The 26,435-nt window shown below is 39.0% G+C and overlaps 1 protein-coding gene across 11 annotated transcripts in view; it reads right to left on the bottom strand.

The window, feature by feature from the left end:
• GABRB1 (gamma-aminobutyric acid type A receptor subunit beta1) overlaps positions 1–26,435 on the bottom strand; it is a 122,716-nt gene that overhangs the window by 15,126 nt on the left and 81,155 nt on the right. For all 11 annotated transcript variants that reach the window (XR_007631755.1, XR_007631754.1, XR_007631756.1 and 8 more), the window contains one exon: positions 14,806–14,888. Coding sequence is in view for 5 of the 11 variants with exons in the window: in XM_050337567.1 (XP_050193524.1) it covers positions 14,806–14,888 (83 nt within the window). In the remaining 6 variants the exon portion in view is untranslated. The remainder of the gene's footprint in view (positions 1–14,805; positions 14,889–26,435) is intronic.

Raw genomic sequence — 26,435 nt, 5'->3', positions numbered from 1 at the left:
CAGTTGGAGACATCACTTCCTGTCCATTAGAAACACAAAATAAATGTTATTACGGGACAAAGTTACTCTTGCAACATCCTAATCTAGTTCAGAGAGTGAACCGTGCCTTAATTTGCAAATACTTTTAGTATTGGTTCATTGTTACTTCTTATCATTTTTACCCCTCTAACTTTTTGAATCTCATTTGCCAATGAGACTTGATAAAAGCCTCAAAGTCCTTCGGGAGAGAAATTGTTTGGTTTAGCTGAATATCTCTTTAATGGCTGACACAGCAGGACTTCTCTGAATCACTGTAGTCTCAGTAGAGACTCAATAGAGGGAAACACTGAAGGACTCTGGATAAGTAGTCAAACTTGTACTGAAAATGCCTTACCAGTTAATTTGGCTCCTTCTACTGGATTATACCAGTGATGTCAAAGGACCTACTGAGCCCAAAATAAATATAATGCAATGCACAATCAGAAATGCACATTAGTATGTTTTATTTAGTATGTCTTTCCTGTGCAAGAGTACTTCCTGTAAGGCATGCTGCTATTTTTATTTTCTGTCCTCTTTACTAGTAAGCATTTAATTCCCAGTAGTTATAAAAAAAACAAATGAAGGAATTATTAGGAAAGGAAAGCAAATGCAAAATTTGTTGTTTGCATTTCCATATAAGTTCCAATTCACATTGTGCTATTTCTTGACTACTATATACAGTTTTCTTTCTTTACCCAAAATTGCACGCTAAGTTGATTAGAAAGAAAGGCCATGGCAACGATAAGGAACAGACTTGCTCCTATTGAAGAAAGGACTGTCTGAGTCATTATTCTTTAGCCTGGAGGCAAGGTGGTTGAGGGAATGTTACGATAAAAGTCTGTTTGATCCTAAGTTAGCATGTGAGCTTGAAGAGCACATGATATATTTACAATCCATCAGACTTCCACACCAAGAAAGCAACAAATCATATTTCTAGTGGTTAGTTTGACAGACATAAAGTGAAATATAGCACACAGATAACCTGCAGAACTCACTATGTTCACTCATTGGCACGAGTGTCAGAAGTTTAAACTTGTTCAGAAGCTATCAAACAGTCACAGAATAAAAATCTATCCAGATTATTAAATACAATGGTACTATTTCTGGCTTAATATAGCAATGTGCAAAACACTTACTGGAGATGTTTAGTGGGGTAATACCAGCATGTATATCCTATGTTCTATTGTAGCTTCACTGCCATGTACTGGTGGCCACTCTCAGAAACAAGACGATAGGTGAGATAGACATTTGATCTGAGACACTATACCAGTTAAGGGCCTCACATGTTCCACTGCAGCCTGATTTGTCCACTGCATTACTTTCATCTTTACAACACTTTTCTTTCATCAGTGGAGTGATGATTTTTAGCCTGATGTTGAGGGCCTCTGATTCTACATATCTCCATGTAATTCCTGTAAATCAAACTGTGATTAGGAAGCCTTGTTCATGCCCACACATTTTGTGCAACCTGCCCATAGTAACTAAGTGGCTAAAATGTCACTGAAAACTCAGAAATTTCTTATATGCAAATGTTCAGTGAGCAGCGCTGGTGATTTAACTTTGGACTTGGGACATTTTGATGACCTGTTGTCTAAATATTTGCAACAATTATATATTTCTTTTAAATTTTTTTTAGTAAAGCAGGTGTGCAGTATGTGTTCCTGACTAGACTAGATACTTGTGTAGAGTGACTCTGAAGCATGAAGTTTTAAAATGTCATGTCAGTTACTTTGGTAATTACATATCTTGAGCATCTCTGTTTAATTGCTTCCATGTGTCTCACTTCTTTGCCTGGGTCCTCTTCTCTTGTGGGGCTGAAACCACCAAAGTTCTGATGTCACACAGTCATGTTCCTGTCTGAGGGCTAGTCAATACTGATTAGGCCAGCAGCTATGTATGAGGAGGTAACCCCAATATTCTCCTTGCCTGGCATTGTGTTCATTTGCTGTTGGTATCAGACTGTCCTTGAGAGCTTGGAACTGGCAAGAGAGGGTTTGTTTCTTTCCAGTAGTAGGTGTCAGAAGTCAGTGCTTGCTTTTCCCCACCTTTTTCTTTTTATCTTTTACCCTTCATTCCCCCCTGTTTGAAAAGGGGGGAGGGAGGGAAGCCTCATTTTTGGGAGAAGCAAAATGCAGATAACAAATTGTTTCTAATCCAGTCCTGGCAGCAGTGCTGGGAGTGCCAGAATAAGGATGAGAGACATCAACATGTTGGGAGAGACCTGACCTCTCCTGGAAGCCCAGTGTTGCAGTCCTTCACCTTGTTTTCTAAGTCAAAGGACTTCCACACCTTCATATGAACCTGACAAAGGTAATTTACTTGCAGTGCTGTCAGGAGCACATTTTATTTGCAGTTTATAAGTCCGATGCAAATTACTCTTTTCACCCCCCAATTTCTTCCTCTTTCTCTCTCATCTGAGCTGCTGTCCAACAGCTGACTATCCTTGTCTGAGCCATAACCCTGGAAGTTTTTTTCTGACTTGAGTAGCTTTACAAAGTTAAAAAGGGAACAACACTATTTATAAGCACATTATGTAAACATTAGCAGCAGAGGTCCAGCTGCTTAGCATTCAATTAATTTAGTTCAGTCAATATTGCATGGTACACAGTTTTGTCTGCTCGTATTGTAAACACATCTTGCCCTTGAGTACTTATTTCATTTGACTAATTAAGATCTACTTCTAAGTGCTCTCATTTTGTTGCCAGGCAGACTCACCCAATTTTAGATAAAGCTGTTGTACTTGGTGAAAAAGGCATTTGAAATCCAGGTCCATCTGCTTGGTGCCGTAGTGTGTCAGGTCAAAACCTGCTCTTCTTTAAGACAGTAGGGTCTCTGCTTTCCACAGGATTCAGACTGGAGATTAATCAGGACATTTTGTATTTCTTACTTATGCCAGTGTGTCTTATATGAGTACACCTCATATTTCTATGCAAAATTGTGTTTCTGTCTGAGATGATGAAAACCTTTTAAAATTTTTGATGCTTAATTCAGGTGTGTAAATTTTCCAGATAGGAAAATATGGAGGCAAGTATGAGACCCCTGTACTTGGGTTTTTTAGATAAATAACAAGAATGAAGTTTTCATGGTGGTTTTCCCTTTCTTTTCTGATTCTTCTCCCCACCAAGGAAGTGGGAAATTGAGCAAGTGGCTGTTTGGTACTTAGTTGCCAGCTGGGGTTAACCCACAATATAGGCTCACTCGCTTCTCTGACTCTGCAAGTAGCTGAATTTTAAAATCATGAACAATTGTAGAAAGATTTAAAGTTATACTGAGCTACACTAAAATTTTCATACAGACAAAATTAAGAATAATTGAGAGGAAAAAAAACATTTCTAAACAACATTAATTTCAAATAAAAATACCAACTAACTTAACTTTTGAAAATGAAATATTGACTCATTTTAGAAAGTATATTTTGCAATGCACATGTATTGTACACAAACTCCACATTTTCTGTGTACATATTTTCCCAAAATAGTTACACAGTACTGAATTGATATACTTTGCTGGGGAGAAATTCTTGCCTGAAAAGTACCATGTTCCCTTGGGCAATGAACAGACTGAGTTCAGGAGCAGAGTGCAGTCCTGCACCAAGAAGATGAATCCCTTCTTGGACATCAAGGTATCTGAGATATTGCTATGGTTGCCAGTTTCCCCTAAGCACTGAAGAATGAGTAGGATATTTTTGTGGTTAAAAGTATAGGCTGAAGTCAATGAAAAGCCTTTTTAGGTGGTTGATGTACAAAGTCTGCTTGGTATCTGCAGTTTTGTGTGGAGGGAGGCAGATATGCAGCACACATTCATTAGTGGGCTAATACAAGGTGTAATGGAGAGGCAGGTGCTCCATGGAGGGGGAAGATCCAAAGTCTTATAATCAAAAGATGCTGAATAGTTTTCTGTGTGCCTAATCTAGTTGATACATATTCCTGGCCACAGTAAGTGTGTGAAACATTTGAATTACAGGTTCTGTTGCTTGGACACTAAATGTGAATACAAATAAGGCTGTCATGGTCTGCTTGGTTTGGATTAGAAATGGTAAAAAGTCAAATAAAGTTTGTTTTCTCAGGAAGAGCTCTCCATAGAGCCACACAAGATTTGAGTTGGAAGGGAGATTAAAGGTCATCTAGTTCCTCTCTCAACCCTGCCCAACCCTCCCAAGGGCAGGGACACCTTTCACTAGACCAGGTTTCTCAAAGCTCCATCCAACCAGGATGAGCTTGGACACTTCCAGGGATGGGGCATCCACAACTTCTCTGGTCAACCCATTCCAGTGCCTCACCACCTTCACAGTAAAGAATTTCTTCCTAATATCCAACCTAAACATACCCTCTTTCAGTTTGAAGCCATTTCACCTTGTCCTGTCACCATATGCCCTTGCAGAAAGTCCCTCACCAACACTCTTGTAGGCTCCCTTCAGGTACTGGAAGGTGCTGTAAAGTCTCCCTGAGCCTTCTCTTCTCCAGGCGGAACAGCTCCAGTTCTCTCAGCCTGTCTTCATGAGAGAGGTGTTCTCTCCCTCTGATTCAGCTTGGTGGCCTCCTCTGGACTCACTCCAGCTGGTCAACATCCTTCTTATGTTGGAGGCCCCAGAGCTGGACACAGGATTCCAGGGTGGATCTCACAAAAGTGGAGTAGAGGGGGAGAATCACCTTCCTCGACCTGCTGGTCACACTGCTTTTGACGCAGCCCAGAATGTGGTTGCTTTCCTGTGCTGGGAGTGCCCATTGCTGAGTCATGTTGAGCTTCTCATCAACCAAAGCCCCTAAGTCCTTCTCCTCAGGGCTGCTCTCAAGCTGTTCTCTACCCAGCTTGTATTTGTACTTACACAGACACTTATAGAATACAAATGAATAAAAATGGAGGAAGTTGGCCACATGAGGGTTAGAGATGAGAGGAGATTGGCCATATATTCTGAGTTAAGTCACTGAGATTATTAGCCAAAATTGCAGGAACACCATCAGGAACAGATTGCAAGACTTTAGGTGCTACTTCAGTAGTTCAGATCTGTAAGAATTACCATGCAGCCTTTCCATTTTCCCTGGACATCAGCACTATGGCTATGCAGCCCTGATCCCGGCATCCAGTGCCTCATGTGAAATGAATCATTGTCTAATTCAGTTTCCATCTACATGCTGATGGACAGTTGTCCCTTTTACAAATAAGGCTTGCGCTCAAATGGGAACATGTATTTGACAGACTGAGGGAGACAAACATGCATCTCTCTGCACAGATGTTTCCTACATGGCCAGGGAGATCCGACCTGGCAGTCTACAAAACCTGGTCCTGCTGTTTCTATGAAGATTGAATTCCTGATGAATTGAGGGCTGCCAACCATCAGAAGAGATTAATTCAATGAGAGATTGCATCAGTATGAATGAAGTCTTCAAACACAACTGAAATGCTCTATGTTTTCTTGAAGTTTCCCATACTGTGGTTTGCTCTAACAACCTGTGTGTCTTTGTACAGCCTACTCTTGCACTTAGTGTTTGTTGCTATAAGTTTATGAGGAAGGTGAATAAACAAATAAATAGAGCTTCTAGAAGTGGCAGGAGAAAGCTAATGGAGAAAGCATTAAGAATTTTATCTGAAGGGCTCAGTTCTGTTCTCCATTCTGCAGAGTGGTTTCCCGAGGGCTGAAGGACTTGCCGTGAGTATACTGCCCACTTAATGAAACTATTTCATATTAATGCTGTCCCTGGTCAGGTAAGTCATCTTCCCACATTGAGATTTGAGTCACTGTGTTTTGTTATTTGTATTACTGCAGCATCAAGGAACCATAGGTATAGGTCAAGACATAGACTGGATGGGCACTGAGCAGATAATTTCTCAAGATTTATAATATCTGTAAACTCTGGTGCATGTGGGGCAAGGCTTCATTTTCACAAATTGAAGTGAATCCATGAGCACCAGTCCTCTTTTATACAGCAATTCATGTCTTGGCAGAAGACAAGGAAATACATAAACTATACTTATGGCTGTAACATTCTAGGACAATTGCATTATCTCAAAGCACAGTGTGCCAGCTCTTTCAAGACTATGATATGAGCAGGTGGAGAGATTATTTTTCCTTTGGCTCTGACTGCAGAAATAGAGACTCATCTAAGAGCACAGTTGCTTCTGGAGAAATCAGCCCCTCACCTTAGTGAATCCCTATTTTTTAAAAAAAAGAAGCCCAGTTTTCCCTTTTGCTGTTCCCCTGGCCTGGGGGCTGCCAGAGGCTGAAGACTGAGATTTGATGAGACTGTGCTGAGAAGTGACTTGGCTCCAGCTTTTGTGCCCTCTTTGGTCAGCAGGGGACAGCCTGGGTCCTGTATTTATACCTCTGGGGCTACTGAGATGGCATTAAATGAGAGGAGCAGTTGGTGAAAATAACTGCATTCCTCTGTGAAATAGAAAACTGCTGAAGATATACCAGACTTGACTACTTTCATATGTTCATGTACTGGAATAATCGAATGTAAAATATTTGCTATTAAAATCTATGCATCCATAGAAGGACAAGCTATCCATTTTTTGAAAATGAAAAGGGAAAGTCTTATAGACTGTACTATCAGCATTCTGTGCAGTGTAAAAATACATTGTGAAAGCAACATAACTGATTTATAATCCTCTGGGGAAAGAAATCTTCCCAAAGTGTGGAAACAGAGCAGTCGCTGTGGCTTAACGCTAGTATGCTGTGAAGAATGAATTATTTTAGCTTAGTGACTCACTTAAGAAATGAGTGGTAAGGAATAGCTTAAACTGAGCCAAAAATACATTTTAAATTTTGATGGGGAAAAAAAAGCAAGCATGCAGTCCTATTTGGCTAATTTCTCAGTTTCAATATCAACAAGTTATTTGTGAATTTGCCTCTCAGAGTCTCTAAAAAACAACTTGCTCAGCTTCACAGCACTGTGTTAGTCTTTCTGTTCCTGTGATGCTTAAATCTGCTGCTGTGAATGCTCATGCAGTAACTTTAAAACCTCTCCTGTTTTTCTACCAGCATGTTCTCTGCAGCTCAGAAGGATGGAAAGTCAAAAGTTAATGTCGAATGTTGAGTACATGCAGAGTGTCCACAGTTGATCCTTCTGAGAGTGCATTTGCAATGATATGAACTCCATGTGGGTGTTCTGCACAGGGTATATCGAGTAACCTAGGATGTATTATCGGAATGTCTTAAGAAATTATTAAAGTGAGTTTCAAGTGGCAAAATACGTTGCCCAGAGAGGAGTCACTTTGCTGTCCCAAATGGCGGTACATGGGGTAAATTCTGCAGCCTTTTGTGCTGATCTCCATTCCTGCTCTTCCTGGGATGTTTCCCATGTCTTGCTTGTTTTATGAGTGTGTTGTAATAAATTGTGCTTCTCTATTTTCTGCTATTAACTATTCTTCTGCTAGGCTTTGTGGGAGCTAGTCACTTGAATCTGGCATTTGATCCACAGAAAAGTCTTTGTGAAATAAAGCATTTTGTGCATGTCATAGCACAGGCAGCAATGGGAGTACAGCAGATATGGATGGAGACTCACCTGCACACTGGTGAATTGCGAACACTGTGAATGGGATGAGGTGCTGAGAACATCCTATCATTAGAAGTGGAAGATTAAGTCAAGATGGACAGGCTGGAACCCTTCTGCCTTTCGCATTCAGACAGTTAATAATCTCAGAAAGATGCACTGTTTGAGTGATCCGAGTTTTGAAACTCATACCTCTCTCTCTTGCCATAGTCCACCAAGTTTGAAAGAAATTTAAGGCTGAGTATGTATTTTAGAACAGCTAAAAGAATTGGCCAGAAGCAGAAGAGAGCTTTTATTCCCAGTGCTATGCTGTAATAAGCAGAGACAAGTGGAGAAAATGAGTTTTTCTCCCCAGGGTTTGCAGGGCCCATGGGAAGTAACACATGCAAGAACACGGGTTTCTGGCTGACAGATCTCATGGGAGAGCAGGGGCAGTCTGACAGGGGATGAGTGAGAGAAGCTCTTCATTTACAGATGTGGCAAAAGCTAAGCAACTGTGGGGGGGAGAGCTACCCTCATTAGGAACATCAAAAATGGAAGTTCTTAAAAAAGGCATTGAGTTGGTCATCCTTCCAGCCTTTTTTTTTTTTCTTTTTTTTAATTGGGAAGAAGCAATCGGCTTTCAAAATACTCTGAGGAATAAGCTCAATTGAGAAGGGAGAAATTATGCCTTCTGTGGAAGCAATTTGATATGCTTGGTGAGGAGAAGCAGGATGAGACCAGATGCCCTTTTAGTGGTTTTGGATACTTTAGGGAAAATACATAAGTGGATCCAGCTCAAAGATCTTGCAGCCTCAGGTACCAGAACAGTGATATTCATTAGTGAATATTTATTACCAGGTATGAATAAATTACTAGATATCTAGTGCCTGCAGACAGGCAAAGGAAGAGCTTCATAGGAAATCTTGGATTTAGGAAGTTTTTAATCTCTGAAAACATATCCCTATTTGTCTGAGGTGTAGGTTCTTACACCCTTGGTAGTTTAAATGCAATCATACCCTGGATCAATGCAATCTTGTCTCAAGCAGGGAGCTGTGATAAATCTGTTCAAACCTCATTCTGTCAGATGGCTCTGTGCCAACAGAGGTGATAATGAATGTTTAGGTATGAACACAGTTGTTGTTTTTTTTCTGACAACAAACTATGTAGAGGTTTGAGTGGAGTATTTTATTGATTTACTGTAATATCACTCTAAGTTGGTTGTGCTTTCATTGAAGCATTGCATATATTTAGTGTTAGATCTACTTCTATATGAAGAAGGGACAGCCAAAAAAATGGTTGAATCAAGGCAGGATTACCATTTTTTATACTGTATCCAACTAAATAAATCTTCCTTTTTTCCCCAGCTGCATCTGTTCAGGTTTCTGTGAGCTTGTTCAGTTCACTCACACAAGTGGTTTCCAAGAGTGCTGCTGACAAGGCTAATGCATGGGTCAGTGTTGCAGTGTTGAACCCTGAATCATGCTGCAGCTTTCCAGTTGTCATAGAGACACAGATTTGTGAGACCAAAAGGACAGTTCTGATAATCTGCCCAGATCTGTTGTAAAACACATAGTAGCTTGCCAGTAAGTAAATAACTTTGCCAAATTGGAGACCAAGCCTGACCCTCCCTCTCCTGTGACAGTGAAACATATTTCACTGAAGTCTGGGAGATGCTGTAAGTAAAACCCTAAGTGGGGATTTAATTTATTGTCAGTGATGCCATTTGCACACCATTAATTTATGAGTGTAAGCCAGGTGTAAGCTTAGTCCACAAGGTCACGCCGTGATTGTGATACTGATGCCCTCAGAGGGACAAAGAGTATTAGAGTAATAACAGTACCTGTATTATAGGTAGTGTGATGGTTCGTAAGGAGGGATGCCAGAGTGGGGCAGCTGTGTGCAGTCAGAACCCTGACAGACAAGCTCTGGGCAATACAGTTGTAGCAGTTTCATGCTACTGTTCCTGGTTGTTTGCCTCCTACTTCTGTCTGCTCCTTTATCAGCTGAGATCTGTGTCTGTATCTCACCCATGCCAGTGCAGAGCCTGTCTTAGCTGCTGCCAGGGACAGTGGACTTGTGCCAAGGCACTTGGTTCTGAACTGCCATAGCAATCGGAGCCCTTGCCAGAGGCTACCTGGTACAGCAGAATTAACAGCTGGGGGATTTAACATCTTAAATTGACAAGCTGACATCCATCAGAACTCATGTGAGAGTGCCAAGCAGTCTGTGTAACCTCCAGCCAAGTATTAAGTCTCCTCTTTCCCAGTATATGCTAATCTGTGAGAAATGGATTGTTACAGATCCCAGCTCTGCTGATGAAGCAGTTCCAGTTATAAAATCCCTTGATTTTGCACACAGCAGTTTCCAGTGGCCATCATGGTATTAGGCACTGGAACAGGTGTAAAATGTCTGATATGGTCTCCCCATCTGCCACTGCAGAATTTGGAATAAGGTGAACTGCTTGAGTAAAGCTGTGAAAAATGTGTGTGAAGGAACATATGCAGCCAAAATGCTCTCCTCCTAAATGTATACATTTCTCTGGTTGACAGCTGTGCATACATGGCTTCTACAGTCCTGTAAGATAGTTTCAGGAAAGCTGGAAATGCAATTTTTAATGAAAATAATCTGCTGGCTCAATATAGGCATGCATTATCCATGCCTTTGCTGTACTGCTGGGGAGGTTTGATAATAGGGCAGTGTTTGATTACTTGTGCTCTTTTCCATTCCTGTGCCACACATTTATTTTTGCTGCTATTTGAAGTGCCTGAAATTACTCACTGGTAAGTATTATTAAGGAACAATGCTTAGCATTTTAGATTCTGCTTGCAAATAGTGCGATGTCCATCTATTCTTTGAGCAATTAATTTGTGGGACTTCTTGGTTCCTCTGGAACATGCTCCTTCTGCAGCATGAGTAGGTCAGCCTTAAAAACACATGGAAACTCAAAAGAGGGCCAGGTTGTGTGTACTTCAGCATTGCTTCAGCACTGCTGCAGAGCTGTTGTGGATGCACTGGGAGCACTCAGATTTTGGAGAAAAAAATGTGTCTCCAGCTTGCTTGTTTCAGAGGTAGGGAAGCACCCTGGGACAGAAAAAGGACTCACTCAGAAGCCACCTGCCTGTCATCCTTTAGGAATGAAGGAAATCCTCCTGCAGCTCTCACAGTGCAGCAGTACTGCTCTGGAAGCTAGGTGCCACATGGGTTAAGCCATATAACTGTACACACTATAAAAATGAACAAAACTACTTTTCAGTGCTTTGAAAATGGTTTGTCAGTGCCCATAGTGCACAGTATCTGTCTAGTGGTGAGAAATGGTGCTTGCCATTACACAGGCTGTTCCAGAATTGCTTAGTGATTTACAGCACCACCTTCCCTGGCCCTTTTATTTAAGGAACAGTTCTACCCTGGGGTTTATTTAATTCCTGTATCTCCCAAACCTGAGGTGGATAAGCCTTTCTACCAAAGGGATATTTTTTTATATAAAAAAAATGTTAACAGTTTTATGTTTATCCTAGTTCTGTGAACATTTGTATACTGGCACAATAGAAAGCTTAATAGCTGAAGAGTGATGCAGGAGCTGGAAGGAGAGCTTAAGGGTGGAACTCTCATAAACCAGTTCTGTCACAGAAGGAAACACCACACACCTAACACGTGGCATGAGCAGAGAAGCAGTGTCATGATTATCACCTCTTTGATCAGTCTCTCTTAACTTTCAAGTGGATTAGTGGGTAATTCTAAGTACTCTAAGAGTACTCAGGACAACTGGCTTACTTGTACTCAAATGCCTAAGAAAGAATCAGTCAGCCTGCCTTTCAGAATTCTGTTCTTCCAAATATGATCAATAATTTTCAAGAGTTTTAGAGGTGCAGAGGAGCAGAGCTGTGGTGCAATAGAAGTTATATTTTAGGTGGAGAATTGTCAAAGATGCCAGTGCCCCTGATGCATATACTACCTGTGGGCTTTTGGTAGGAGGTAAGCCTGCCTGTGCTTTTGGAAAATCATTCAGTTGATAGTAGAACTGACCTAAATACTCATGAGAAGTAATTCACTCTCCATTTTTGACCTGTTGGCAGTTTGTGATCATCTCAACAAGTATTAACATATCAACATACGTATCTCTGGAGACATGAATTATTTATACAGGTGTTCAAAAGGTTAGAAAAGCAATTTTCTTTTGGGGAGGTATGACTGGCCACATGGTTGACATGGTATTCTCTCATTCCTGATTGTGTTAGCATTTTAATTGCTTATTTCATCTGATCCTAATTTTGATTCTTGATGAGGTCTCACTGATAGTAATTCTCACTGAACATTCATCCCTAAAAAGGTTCATTTATGTGAGATCTTGTGAATAAAGAGGTATATATCAGTCAAGTGTCCATCTGGATTTGTTATTCGGGCTGCTAGCTGATAAAGGCTTATGTATTTTGATCAGTTTCAGTCATGATTGAGATGGAGACTTCAAATCAACTACCTCCTAGCAAATAATACAGGTATGAATTCAGTATGAAGGCAACTTCAGTATCATCACCCATTTTCATTGCTGTGGTACAGTGTATATCCATTTCCTCTGCTGATCAGGTAGAAAAGTTACTGAGGAGAGGTGTTATGCACATTATTTTGAAAAACAATATGTGACTCATTCCCCAAATATATCCACTGCATGCCTTGATAGTTTTAAGCCAGAAGATGAGCTAAGCAGCAGCAAACATCAACAGCAAATCAGCAAACTGGTTTCTGATGAAAAATGCAGGGGGCTGCAAAGTCCAAGGATGGAATGACAACCATATATCCTAAGAAGCAACTTCTTAGTTCCTGTAAAGTGGTGCATTATGACACTCGGGCAGAGTTTTGAACTATCAGAAAGTGACTGGGGAGATCAGTAGGGTGATGGACAGCACTGGAAAAGGAAGCTACAATTGCTTACTGCCTCTGCTTCTTGGGAACAAGAAGAAAATGCCTGTATATGTGTTCATACACAGGGGTGTGGGTTTGTGGTGCTTCAGTCAGCTCAGGGCAGTGGAGATACAGACAGGATAACTGAAAGCAGTTGTATGGGGAAGGTTAATGCATGTTGGTCTAACACAAATATTCATCACATGAGCACCAACTTGGCCCAGCTTGCCATGCTACTGTGTCTGTTGAGGGGGTTTAATAAGGTGCACAACCAGTATGTCCTTCCAGACATTTCCTTGAACTAGTTGAATGGTGAACAAAGAACAAGCTACTGTGGAGACTCTACACTGCAGCTATTGGGGTGTTTCATGGGGAACCTTGACAAAACTGTCTCCCTGCCTCTCTTTCTGAGATGTCAGCATGCAATGCTAAAACACTAGGAACATAAAAAAACCCCAAACCAAAACAAAAAAACCCACCATTTTTGGATCTCTAAAGGAATAAATGAGCAGGTAAGTGTTCAGACAAGGCTCTCAAATAAAAATAATTATCATTAAGCAGACTGTGAATGTTTACTTGATTAAAATCTTTTGCTGGTGGAATAAAAGGTTTGTTGTTTTTAACCTGGCAGAAAATTTATAAAATTACTGTAAAAAGACTTCCCAGGAAAAGGAGGAAAAGCAAATAATTCTTGGGAAACTATTTTGAGTTTATTACCAAACAATGTAAAGTCTAAATTAAAAGTTGCCCTTCCACTGACTTATATTAAGGCTGATACTGATTATGCACTTACAAAGAAACAAAATATTTCAGTATGGAAAGTAATTTTGAAGGTATTTGGCCATTTCAATGCCTTAAATAAGGTCTTTTTTCTGGAGGCAATAAGTAGAAATTATAAATTACTATAAACATTGGGCTGAGAGCTCCTCTTGTGCCGGGCTCTTGTGAGCCCACGAGTGCTCTAGACTGACTGTGTGCTTTTTTCAGTGCCTGACAACTGCCACCTCAGATATGTTGAGATATATTACATTTATGTATACACAATTGATTAAAATCTCTGCAGTTCAGAATAAACTGAAATCTTTCCCAACATTTTCTAAGGCTCAAAAGTTACCTTGTCCTCTTTGGTTTAGAATTTTTTATTTGTGTTACAATGCTACTAAACATTTTATATGCTATTATTCCATTGTTTTGACACTGTGAAAATTTTTTTATTTGTCAAATCTAGGCAACTGAAGACTAATAGAATTCTCTTGAAAATTGATGCTATGAGATTCTGAAGACTTTAACTTCTTTTCAGTCCACAACAAAATCTTATATAATGAATTTCTGCAGAATGAAAACTGTATTTACTGGACTGCTCAGAAATTTTATTTCCTTGATTGGGATTTGCTACAAGCAATCAAAACATTGCTTTTATTAATGACATAAATGCAAGAAAATTATTTTTGTTAATCATGGATCAGCTTTTTTCTCTGTTTATTTAAAACTTCAAACTATCCATCAAATGCTAAAATTGTTCTTTGTCTTCAGTAAACTGAAACAAAATACTGTACTTGGGGAAATCTGTTAATCCTTTCTAGAAGCTCATACTTTAGAGGGAAGTATTATTACAAAAAAAGAGAAAGATTGCTTGACGCAGTGCAACAGTTGCACAGTTGTGAAAAATGGAAATTCTATGAACATTATTTTGTTTGAAGATTATTTAAATATAATTCTGCAGCATTATTTTGCCTTGGACTTTAAGTAGTCTCAACCAGTTTGTTTAGACAGATTCTTCTGTGGTCAGTGGCAGCAGACAGTCTGACCAAAAACAGAATAAAGATTCTTTTCAAAAACCTTTAGCAGGCATTTCCATAAAAGCTAATATCATAAAGGATATAGAGGCTATGTTAATGACAAAATTTTGTAAATGCACGCCTTGTTCCCATGCTCATGGAAGACAATGACAAAGCTCTCGTTAACCTTGGTCCTGAAGGATCAAGTTGTTTCCTCTCATAACCTCCAAGTGATTTGGTGAAAGCAATTGATCAATCCTGCCACAACCATGTGGGACAGATGTTAGTCTTGATGTTAGGGATGAATGCACCGAGGTGAAATAGTTAGTTCAGGTTCTGCAGTGATTACACACTGAAGGTGGACAGTATTCAGTTGCTGTCCTTGGAGCTAATCATAAAGAAATAAACTCCTTTGCTTGACAAGAGATTGTGAAAGACATCTTACAATCTTGGATCAACCAATATGGTGAATGAAACATATTTTGGCTTATGTATTATAGAAATACATTGGGTATGTTCAGTGTGCAAGCTCACTGGACACACAGTATTTGAACAACTTGCTCCTGTTTTGCCTAACCTGTCAATGTCTTTCAGTCCTCAGCTGTCATTTGGCCAACCCTCTCCCTCCAGTAACTTACAACTTTCAATTTCTAGTGTGCAGTTTTGTTCATCCAGAGGATATCTGCGTAGGTCCATCATGCAAGCAGCTGTTGTTGTGATCCTGTAAGAGGAGGGTGAAAAAAATAATGAGACTTGAAAACACATTTTACTTATTTGAGATGGCAAGACTTTCTATTGTGGCTTTTCTCTTTGTTTAAATGTAGAATGGTTCTGCACATGAATTCCTGGCATACAGGCTTCATAGTGCTTATAAAGCATGATTAAATAATTTATACAGCACAATATACTGGTTAATGTATAAAGCATCAGAGCATATGCTGAATATTGTAGAGCAGGATTTTGACTGAAAACCTTACGTGAAAAAGTGCTTGGAAGAACATTCAGTGATATTTCTACTTGGGCATCTTATTTTTAATGTTCTTAATTCAGACACCTTCAAATTGTTTTGTGAATGTTTTATTTATAACTTGTACTGCTGATAGCTTTCTTTTTTCATTTTATTGTCACTTACTGTTGTTTTAATTTTGTCTGATAGGTATGTGCACTTTCATCCATTCTGTGGAAATACTGGTGATATCTTATTCATTATCTTGATGGTTTCATAATCAGTTTATCATTAACTATGACAATTGAACATCACCTCATAATAGTGGCATGAGGCCATCAAACGCTTGTGAAATATAACATAGTATGGTGGCTACTTCATAAATGTTGAGAGTAACTGTGACTGCAGCCTGGATATTTCAGATCCTTGCTCCTTCTAGAGGGCACGTGAGTTGATACTTGGTCTCTAAAGGTATTCTCCATAGCCTAAGACTTTTTGCAAAGCAATTCCTCTCCCTTTGGTTTACCATAAATTACAGAGCATCTGAGCAAATACTCGCTGATAAACCTGTGACGTGTGAGAGGAAGGTTAAGAGACTTTGTGAGGATAGGGGTCAAATCTTAGATTTCTTAAAGGTCCCTTTAAGAGAGACAATCATATTGGTGTTTTCAAACTCACAAAAGGGAGTTATCATCTACATTTGCCTTTTGTTTTTTCTTTTTTTGGTGATAGATGGGTTCTTAAATGCTTACAAAACTTTTGGAGCTGTGAATGGGCAAACTTGATTTGTAATTTTATTGGTCTCTCTCTCCAACTATTTCTACCAGAGGAAGGCAGATAACCTCTTTTCTTGATGTGGATTTGGTTCTGTTGTTCCAGTTCCATGTTAATTAACACCACAGGAACACATCTTGAGGTTTACTTTTGATGTGCTGAAAGTCAAGCACACTTACATGCTGTATTGGGGTGATAATCCTTGCTGTCACCAAACTGACAGAATCAAAAGGGGAAAAAATGCCACATGCTTTATTATGTGACACACTTCAAAATATCCTAAGACTACAAAATTCACCTGTCATATCTAAGTATAAGGACTAGAAATGGCTGTAATGAGAACCCATCCATGAAACTATTCTGGAATACTGTGTAAAGTGCCATGAAAATGGTATACGTATACTTTTTCTCAGGCTGATTTTTGTCACATTAAATTGAAATGCATGTGTCTTAATGGGTTTTACATTTGTCATAAAAAAGGTCAAGGGCTTCAGCTGCGGTAGGACCTCATTTAGATTAGCCGTGTACCAACCACACCTTACTGACAGGCATTGAAAAGACATGCAGCACTAATTTGTCAACCGCCTGCTTAATAATGCTTAAGGTCATATGTAACAATATACTAACATTAGTCACAGTTAAATGCTTTTTTAATGAAGGTTTCACAGGGCAATGTTTTGTTCCCAATTAATAAACTGGCTTCTATGGTAATTTAGTTCACCTATATCAAGCAGATTTATTTATATACAGAAGTAGAAGTTGACACAGTGTTTCCTAAACCACTGCAGTGGTGCAACACACCCCTGCCCCATCCTCAGGCTGCTCTATGATTTCCGGAACTCCCATTAAGCTTTGGCTTTTGAGTAATGAGTTGAGTGGTGAATTGTACCTTGACCGTGCCAGAAGCTCTTGCTTGGCTAAAGTGGGGGTGACACTGCCCATACAAGGGACTTCTGTTCCCTGACCAAGGAGGGGAACGAGAGATAATCATCCATCCCCTGACAGCCTTGGAACCTTATTTACCTGAATTGTAGCCTGAGTGAAACAATACCAATGTTACTGAACTTTTTAAGAACTCCAGTTATTATCAACTTGGATTACAGCCAGGATGGAAAAAAACAAGCATTTTTTGACCCTATAAGCAGCTGTTCTAAGTGAGGCCCTTTGAGCTCTCCTGGAGTGCAGTGGGATGCAGCAGCACCTCTCTCTGAGAGGGAAGCTGTTCAGAGCTCACCAACTCTCAAATTTGCAATACTGGCAGAACCATCACTGAAACCTGATGGTGGGACAAGGACTCCACCCACATTCAAGGTTCAAGCCTCACCCATTGAGAAATGACAAGGCATTTGACCTTAGTATTTCACTGAACTCGGGGGAGTTTTTAACAGGTATACCTTAGTAAATTTATGTGTACACAGCTTTGTGTCTGTATGTGTTTGTGTGTGTGAAACACACTATAGCAAGTCTAATATTAATATTGCTTCTTGGATCTATAATTAAGTCACTGTGTTAACTGTAGCAAATTCTACTGAATCCTTTTATAAATGTTAAAATAGTCAATTATTAAGTGCAGCTAAAGTCTTCAGACTGAACTATATGGGATTGAGATAGGACTCAGCCTCACTTAGACTCTATCAGGAATTTAGAAAGCAAGGGGGCCCTCTCTGAAATTTGTGACTCGACAGGAGGGTCTCCATGTTCTCCAGGGAGATTCTTCTCCACCCTTACCCTTATACATCCCCTGTTTCTGAGTAAATCATTTTAAATTGATTCTAGTCCACCTTTCCTTTGCATGCTTCATCTATGTAGTAAGTAATACAGTAAACTTTTCCACAGCACTTTGTGAAGTTGTACTTTCATAAATTTACATTAAACCTGCTTTTGGTAATACATTTGACGGTGCTTCTTTGAGTGACCTTAACCACTCATTTGTGACAACCATGGTGTTTAAGTGGCCAGCTATTTCCTGATGGCCAGTGTATCTGTACTGCTGACTACTGCAGTTTTTACATAAGCTACATAAGTAAAAGCAATTAGTTATTTTCATAGCATCAATGCAAATTGAGAATGTGGTAGTAAATAATGCAATTGTTCATACCTGGAATTTAAATACTCTACATAATTTTTCCCCGGGACATGAATTTTGACAACTGTGTTGTCTTCTCACTATTTGTGCTGTTTTTGGCACACTGCATCGTTTGGTATTTCTGATCTCTAATATAACCCAAGAACAAAAGTTAATGTGTGGGCTACTAAGACACTGTACTGCTAATTGCAGGTGGGGTCTGGAAGTAAATGCTTGGATTATAGAGAAGAAAGTTAATAAACATCTAGTATTGGTTTCTGGTAGCAGTAAGTGATCCTTGAAACTAGCTGCTTGTAATTGCAGTAGGAGTTCTTCAGGATCCAGGAAAGTTCATTACCTGTAATTCATAAATCTGCTTTTCAAATATTTCTTTCTCCCTCATGATAGAGCTCAGCTGTGTAAAATTGTTAATGGAATTATGCTCTGGATAATCACAAAACTTGTTTAAGGAAATAAACTAAACCCAGATGCAATCATAGTAATTGTTATTTTGATGAAAAAATAAAATCTTTTATTATAAATACAGTAAAATCCCAGACCTGTTAGTGGTTGTACTCTCTCAAAGGAGAGAGTAAGTGATGGCTTGCACATCAGTTAAAAATAAAGACATTCAAATGCAGAATACAGGAGTGTAATGGCAGGAAGGGGAAGGCAATACCCTGAAGATACTGCAATAAATCTGTGTTCAAGAGGATTAGATCTGAAAGTCCCTCAAACAAGCGGTTTGTGGCAATGGCTGAATATCATGAGCTTCTGTAAGTGTTTAGGTGGAGGATTAATCCTACACTTGAAGCAGAGCTATTTATATTTCAAAGTAGGATATGTTTCTCCCAGGCTTTCCATTCTTAAAATATGTTTTAAATTCTGGTGTTGGGGCTAATGTATTTTCTTTATACAGTGACTTTGACCATACTGTCCTTACATTCTTTAGATTCATTTGGATACAAATGAAAAAAAATGGGATTATGCAAAGAAGGCAAGCAGTTTGGTAGAGATATATGATTACGTTACTTAATTTCATTCATGTCAGTGCTCAGACATTCTGGGATGGAATGAAGTCTGAACTGCCAACAGGCAAGATAAATAGCATTTGCATAAAAGCAAAATTAACTGATTTTTTTTTTTTTTCAAATTGTGGCTTGGGGTTCAAGACATTTGATCCACTACTTAGTTGTACTTTGATGCCTTACTCTCTGAATATCATAGTCTTACTGTAAAAGCAAGGTTTTTTTGGCTAAAAATAAAATTATATGAAAGAAAACACTGACATCCAGTATTTGCAAAACTGACTTCTTAATAATAAGTAATAAGTAATACTGTCAGAGATTTCCCTGCAGGGCAGCAGGTTTTGTAGGAACAAATGGTAAAGCTTAATATTCTGGGTTAAATCATCAATGAGCATTTAAAGTAAGTTCAGAATGAGTACAGGAAGTGGATTTATGGTTTAGTACTTAGAGCATTTCCTCAAAATGATGCCACAAACCCGATTCTCAATTCTTGGATAAGAAATAGAAGCAATATTTAAGACAGCCATAACAACTAAATGTGAAGATGATCAGAGCTAAACAATGCAAATTCTGTTGTGAAATGTTTCCTTCATTTGGAGGACAGGTATCAAATTTTAATATGTTTATTCTTTTTCTGTCAGTCAACAGAGCATAAATTATAAATGTATATGAAGTTATGAAGTGGGATGGACTAATTTTTTTCCATAAAAGCTAAATAAAATCTGCAAATCAAGTAAAGAATAAACAAGCTTCTCTTAACCACTGCAGAGCTGGGTTTCTAGTACATGCTGGAAGTAGACTTTCATATCCCAGGTAAAACACTGCTTTTATTAAATCAGTATAATTTAACTTCAGTGGTATCAGGAAACTTAATCCCCTAACAACTGTTTGACATCAGAACCTAGACCTAGAACTCTGGTGTTATTTACCTAATTTTTCTGGAACCTAGAAGAATTTTGATGTTTAAGATTTAATGGGATGTCTTGTAGGGAAAGTCATTGAAGGAATAGAGGAAGGCAGAAAAAAAATGTACATTTAATCTGCAAATTTTCTTCTCTGTCCATGCTGTGTATAAGATTTACGGTTGTCATGCCTGCTGACATTGTACATTTCCAACGACTCCCACTGGCCTGCAAGGCCGTAGCCTCCTCCTCCCCTGATATCATGTTCCTTTTCTCCCAATCTACTCTTTAGTTGCTTACACTGAACTTTGAGTGAATCGTGAGCAGCTCAGCAGTAAGGTTGGTAACCTCAGATATCAAGGTCTTGAGCTAGTCTAGCTGCAGACAGAAAAGAACACATGGTGAAATTTTGCAGTGTCTTTCAAGGGGTAAAACACTGCTTGTAAGACAAAAATAACTGCAGTGGTCAACAAAAAACCCAAACCAAACGAAAAAGCAACCAAAAAAGCAACCAAAAAAACAAACCCACAACAAACTATTGAAAAAAATCAGAAGGTGAAGTAACTATAATAGCACCACTGACTAGTGCTGTAGCACAGCAATGGACAGGGATTCGTCTGTTCGATTTGTCTATCCCCGTGTACCTAGTAACATCCCTGAGAGTGAACAGACTTGTCAAATGAAGAGAAGGAATATTTGGTTTTCTCTGAGATATAAATACAAGTGTCTGTTTCCAAGCAAAAGACAGGCATGAGAAGTTAATCTACAGGGTGTCAAATCAATCAACTGTATGGCTTGTTAAAAAAACAAACAACATAATGAAAACATGACTGTCCCTACAGCTCTTTCCGTTAATGTATATGTCTCCCAAAAAGCTACTGAGTTCCCTGCTTGGGCTGCCCTGTTTTCCTGTAGCTCCCCTGAGACACTCCTTATCCCATTCCTATTTCCCCCTGGTCCTATCAATTTAACATCTGCCAAGCCAAGTAAGGCAGAATTTGCCCAAGCTGAGAATTGTTCTTGTTAGATTGGTTTAACATGGTTCATCAGCTGGGCTCACTGCTGGGCCCTAAAGGTGGTTAATGGCACCATCTCCGAAGAGAGTATTATGATGAAGGACTGATGAAGGCAGTGCTCACCTTTTGTCAAGGTGATTAATTTTGACAAGTTCTTCCCATGTCAGTGTTATGCACCACTAAATTGCCATGGTCAGCACATTAGTGGTAAGCTACTTGACCTTTGTCTCACAGGGAAGTCCTGGAAGGGTCAAAATGCTATTCTTAAATAATGTTTCCTGTCTATCTCAGCAGCAGACTCTAATCCTGTGTTGTACATTTAGTATGTCTCAGGCAGGGGAAAGCCAATGAGTTAATGCACAGTGTGATGTACATCGGAGAGAGAAAGAATGGTCGGTGAGTGTGTCTTTATATGTCCAAATAGTTACTTGTCTGATGCAGGAGATGTTGACTGGAGTAAGAATATGCCTCGTTTTGCTGTCGTGGTCACTTAAGTTTGATTCAATTAGTATTCTTTAACATAATCCAGGCACTAGTTTATTACATTGGTTTTGTGCCAGCAAAGCTATGCGGTGTCTTTTTTCACTTTCTAAAAAACATGAGTTCTCTCTGAGGATACCTGGTAGCTTGTTGGTGAGGAGAAGGTGAAGCAAGAAATCAGAAATCATCTTGAACCCTTCCCAAGAGATCTGCCCTTAGTTAGTTCTCGGGATCAGATAATGGGCTAGATGGACCTTTGGTCTGGTCTTTGGCCATTTCTGATGTTCTGACCTTTGACCAAGTCAAGAACTTAAGTGGAGACCTACCCCTCACCATTTTGTGGTCCATCTCAGGCAATCTTTACTGCCCCAAATCCTCCTTTTCAGAGTCTGACTCACCTAGCACATTTATGTGTATAGCCTGCATATGCAATGAATGAGTTTGGGGTAGATCTTTCTTAGGGAAACAAGGTCTCATTTCCTTCACAAGATCTAACACACTGTAGAAGACGCGTGAAAATAGTTCGGTCTTCTACAGGAACTACAGGTACAAAGCAAGATTGATTAAAAAAAGAGGAACACATATCCATGATATTTTATTCCTGTATGCCTAGGAAATGTTTTCTATTCCCAAATATTTGATCTAGTCTCTTGCACCTGTGCACAAGTTATAGCAATGCTTGGTCTTCAGAGTTCTAATTATATGACTAGTCTTGCTGAGTTACCTACTCCTGTCACCTGAAATTCTGTCTATAGAGATTGTGGGATCCACAGACTTAGGCATGTAGAAGTGGGTGCAGTGCATATTAACCTTTATAGAGCATATGATAATATATATTTTTAAAAGCCTGAATCATGAGATCACGTAGACAAAGAGATGAGATGTGGACATTTTGTGCTGAGTTCGAGTAGGTGTAAATAACTAATGCATGCTTCAAGGTAGAGGAGCTGCAGGGCTGTATCCTTATCTGTGGCAATTCCAGACATTCAGGATAAGCAAACTATTAAAAGACTACAGCATGAGAATCAGCTCTGTGCTACCATCTATTCAAATGTTAATACTCTTATGCTAGACTGAACTGACTGTGAATTTGAATCCTGTTATCCATTTGCTGTTTATTCTTTTTCTCTCCTCTTACAGACTGTATTTAATTACTTTACTGTTTTTGTTTGTTTGTTTGTTTTTGTTTGGTTTGGTTGTATGATGAACCATTGTTTGCTGGAAAAGGTCACTGATGATCTTCCTTTTAAGCATTCCAGGTTCAGAAGTTCCTTGAAGCACTTTGAAGCTTATGGGTTCTCTAATGAGGGCTTGCAGTTGTAGTGCTTTGCAATAATGATGTGATCTACAGGACAGTACTGAGTGCTGCCTAAGAATTGCCTCCAGCAAGCGATGTCTCTAAGCAGAATCACTGTCCCTTCCTTTGATTTCTGTTGTAAATGTAAGCTGATTGTATCATTCTCACCTTTGCACCCTCTTTCGAATGCAAATAGATGTTATCAGGTGTGTTAAGCGGGTGTTAATGCCTATGGAAAGTTGTCGTATTTTATGTTCTGCTTGGCAATTTCTTAAAGAGACCAGAGCTGCAGATCACTTTTTTTTTTTTTTTAATATTTTTTTTCACAGAGAACACTGACTTCTACAGTAAGTGCCAAGTAGGAGCATCTCAAAGGTTAGATAATTTTCCCCTTAAGTGCTGAAAATATATGAAAATATTTTGGGGAGGGGGATATCACATTTCAGTTGTCTTGGAAGATTTACCTAGGCATTCAAAGTAATTGTCAGTAAATTAATCATCATTACTATATTTAAAGAAACAAACCCCTTGATGAATAGTCTGAATTTCAGCTGCTAGATCTCTTCTACAGAGAACAGTTACACAGTACTATCACAAAATAGGGATGAGGAAATTGCTGGCTTCTCCCTCAAGAGGAGAGTCTGAAGGTCCAGGGCAGCGGTGGAAATAGGAGGCAGTGGGAAAGGGAGAGCTCAGACATGGAGATGAGGGGAGAGATGGTGGAAGAAAAGACCTGCCAGAAAATATGTTGCTCTGTCTGAAAGAGAAACTTCTAAAATCAAAACCTTAAGCCAGATATGTACCTCTTATAGATAATGTAAGACCTCTTTTCTGTTCAGTGCAGTGTATGAAAATAATTCAGAGTAGAGCGAAGATGAATGGCTTGCTTGTAAATATCAAGAAATAATAAAAAAAAAAATCACTGAAATTTTAAAATGTAACCTTTTATATATGTTAGAAAAAGGCACTTTCTTTGATTCTTATAAACCAAATTTCAGTACAATGAGAATTTTTACTGCACAGCTATAAACCCATGAAAATAAATTTTTATAATATATATCCCAAAAGGACTATAACCATACCAGGCCAAACAAGATGCTTCAATAAAAAGTGTCTTAGAGTTTGAGCTGAAATTTACTGCAAATAGCAATTTAGTTTGACAGTGCAAGGATGCTGCAAGATAAAAAGAAAAAGACAGTGAGCCAGATGGGAAGTGCTTAGCATAAAGGAAGGTCCAAGGGAGATGTAAAGTGAGATAACTGGTTTTCAATCTGTTTTTTTTAAAAAAAAAAAAAAAAAAGGTGATAAATCTGTAACTTTTTCCGTGTCTCTATACAAACGTTCTAAAAGGGCTTGAATGCAAGTAGGGTGATGTTACTACTGAAATTCCTCCGATGCAGGTAATATCCACAGACAAAAACATCCTGCTCAGGAGAGACTCGAAGTCCGCTAGATGGCAGCAGTGATGCTAGTGTAATTTTATTTTTTTGGGTTTTATTCCAAATTAAAACCAAATTAGACACCAACATAGGTATTGTGTAGGAAAGAAAGATATGCACATGTTCAGTTGTCCCCCCTTCTTTGGCAGAAGCAGAAATTAGGCAACAGAGAAGCAGAAACCAGGCAACATCTTCCACACCCAGCCTGGTATGGAAGGCTTCAGGATGTGCTTGGTCAAAACAAATTGTAAAAAAAATGTTGTTTCAGGCACCAGACATACTTCTGTGGTTTTTTGCTGGTTGTTTTTTGTTTGTTTGTTTGGAAGTTGGTTTGATGTTTTTTATTTTGAGTTTTGTTTGTTTGTTTTTTTTTTTTTAAAACAGATGGCTGACCAGGCTAAGCATCTGTTTAAGATGTGAATTGCTAGGATTTTGGCTGATGGTAGATGTGCCCCACTTCTTTTTTTTTTAGCTATACAGAAGAGGAAATTGGTAACTAATCAACCGCAGAGAAATTTTACTTAAGATATTTAGGACTTCGTGTTGAATATTTTTTGAAACTACAGTCCTTGTTCCTGGAAGAGTGCAAGAGAGCGGGATGGCAGCGTTTTCTATAGGGGTCCTGTGGAGAAAAGAAGGAAAGGTAAGAGGCAGAAGGATCTTTGATGCAAAGGACAGAGGGCTTCCACTTGAATCTGTAGTTATTTATATGGCTATGCTTTGTTATAGTGAGCTCACCTATTATATCTATAAACAATGTGTATCAACTAGGAAAGAATGCAATAGCAACAGTCAGCGGCTTCTTATGATATGACATAGTACTGCTTTATGTTTTTAACTGACTGTAAGGCCTAATACTCATTAAAATATGCTTTTACCACTTATCTAAAATTATCAAGCCTTTACAGACCACTCAAGCAATTCTTAATATAAAGTATGATTGATTTCTCAGTTTTTTTCTCAGGTCTTTGGTATTCACAGTTTCCCCGTGTTCTCCCATCCTGTCCAGACAAAAAGCATACCTCATTTGTTCCAGATAGGTAGTTCAATGTGAAAACTAATAATTCCAGTCAGAGAAGCTGGCAGAGTAATTATGTCTTGACACATATAATGTGAGGAAACTCGAGAGCATCTGAAGAAGCTGAGCTGCTGCAGTTAATCTACCATATGTGGTGGCTTTTGTTGGAGAACTGAAAGTGAAATGAAAAGCTTGCACTAGGACCTCAGTGACAGGAGTTTTGTTTTTGCCAAAATGTTGACCCCGCTGGCAGTGTAAAGAATGAACAAAGAAATTAGATTGCCTTTTTGTACACCTCTGACCTGGGAGGAATGCTGATGTGATTTTTGTGTAGAAAAATGACTGACGATCATGCCCTGTCAACGGACCGCAATTGGCAAACAAGATAAATCAGAGAAGAAATTGATGTTTTCATTGCATTTGTCCCAAGACTGATTCTGTGGCAGGGAATCACTTTAAAGTGTGTATTACTTCAAAGTATCACTGAAATAAACCTGGGACGGTGTGGTGTTTGTTGCGCCAGTACAGCTTTTTTGTTGTTTTTATGCCTTATTTTTCTCTGAATTTTGCTTTTGAGTCAGTTAAAACATTATAGAAATAAAAATTGTACCCTGACATTCATTTTAATTAGAAAACGAGTTGAGATGCAGTGGGAAGGGAAGGACCTTTGGGTTGGCATTCATACTACTGCAAGTACTGTACTGCCCATGACGTTTCTTTCAGAACCTGATTAACATGAGTCTTAAAATACTTGGGAGTAGTAGGACAAACTACTAAATAGGAAGTTTTTGGGGAACCATGTTTTTCTGATAGTTAACACTCTAATTTGGCGCCTGAATTGATTTATGGATGGTGTGTACTCCTTTGCCTCTGAGAAAGTATTGTCCTGGGGCTTAAACAGCACTTTTCCCTAACAGTGTTTACTCCTTTCTGTACATCTCCTGTAAGTCCCTCTTCTGCTGCATGAAGAAATTCTCTGTCCTTGTTAGGCAGACATATGCCCTTTCGCAGGTTCAGAAGTACCACATGAATAGATTGCCACGCTCTAGTTTATTCCCTCTTCCGTGGAAACTGAAATCTATTACTGTCTACCAGCGGAGCTGCTGATGTTAGAACAACTTGAATAGCCTTTATGAATATGTTTTTGTTTAACTGGTAGTTAAATTGCGTAAGGTGTAACTAGGTCATAGAGATTAAAATAGATTAGGAAATGTTCAGCAAATCAACCTTCGTTAGCGTCTATAAGAGATCTGTAGTCTCTAGAAGAGAAATGGTGATAGTTAACTTGGAGGAGATGGGGAGA

Source organism: Myiozetetes cayanensis, unplaced genomic scaffold, assembly GCF_022539395.1.
Source record: "Myiozetetes cayanensis isolate MyiCay16 unplaced genomic scaffold, myiCay2020 scf7, whole genome shotgun sequence".
NCBI classification, from domain to species: Eukaryota; Metazoa; Chordata; class Aves; order Passeriformes; family Tyrannidae; genus Myiozetetes; species Myiozetetes cayanensis.
This window is presented reverse-complemented; position numbering and strand designations above follow the sequence as displayed.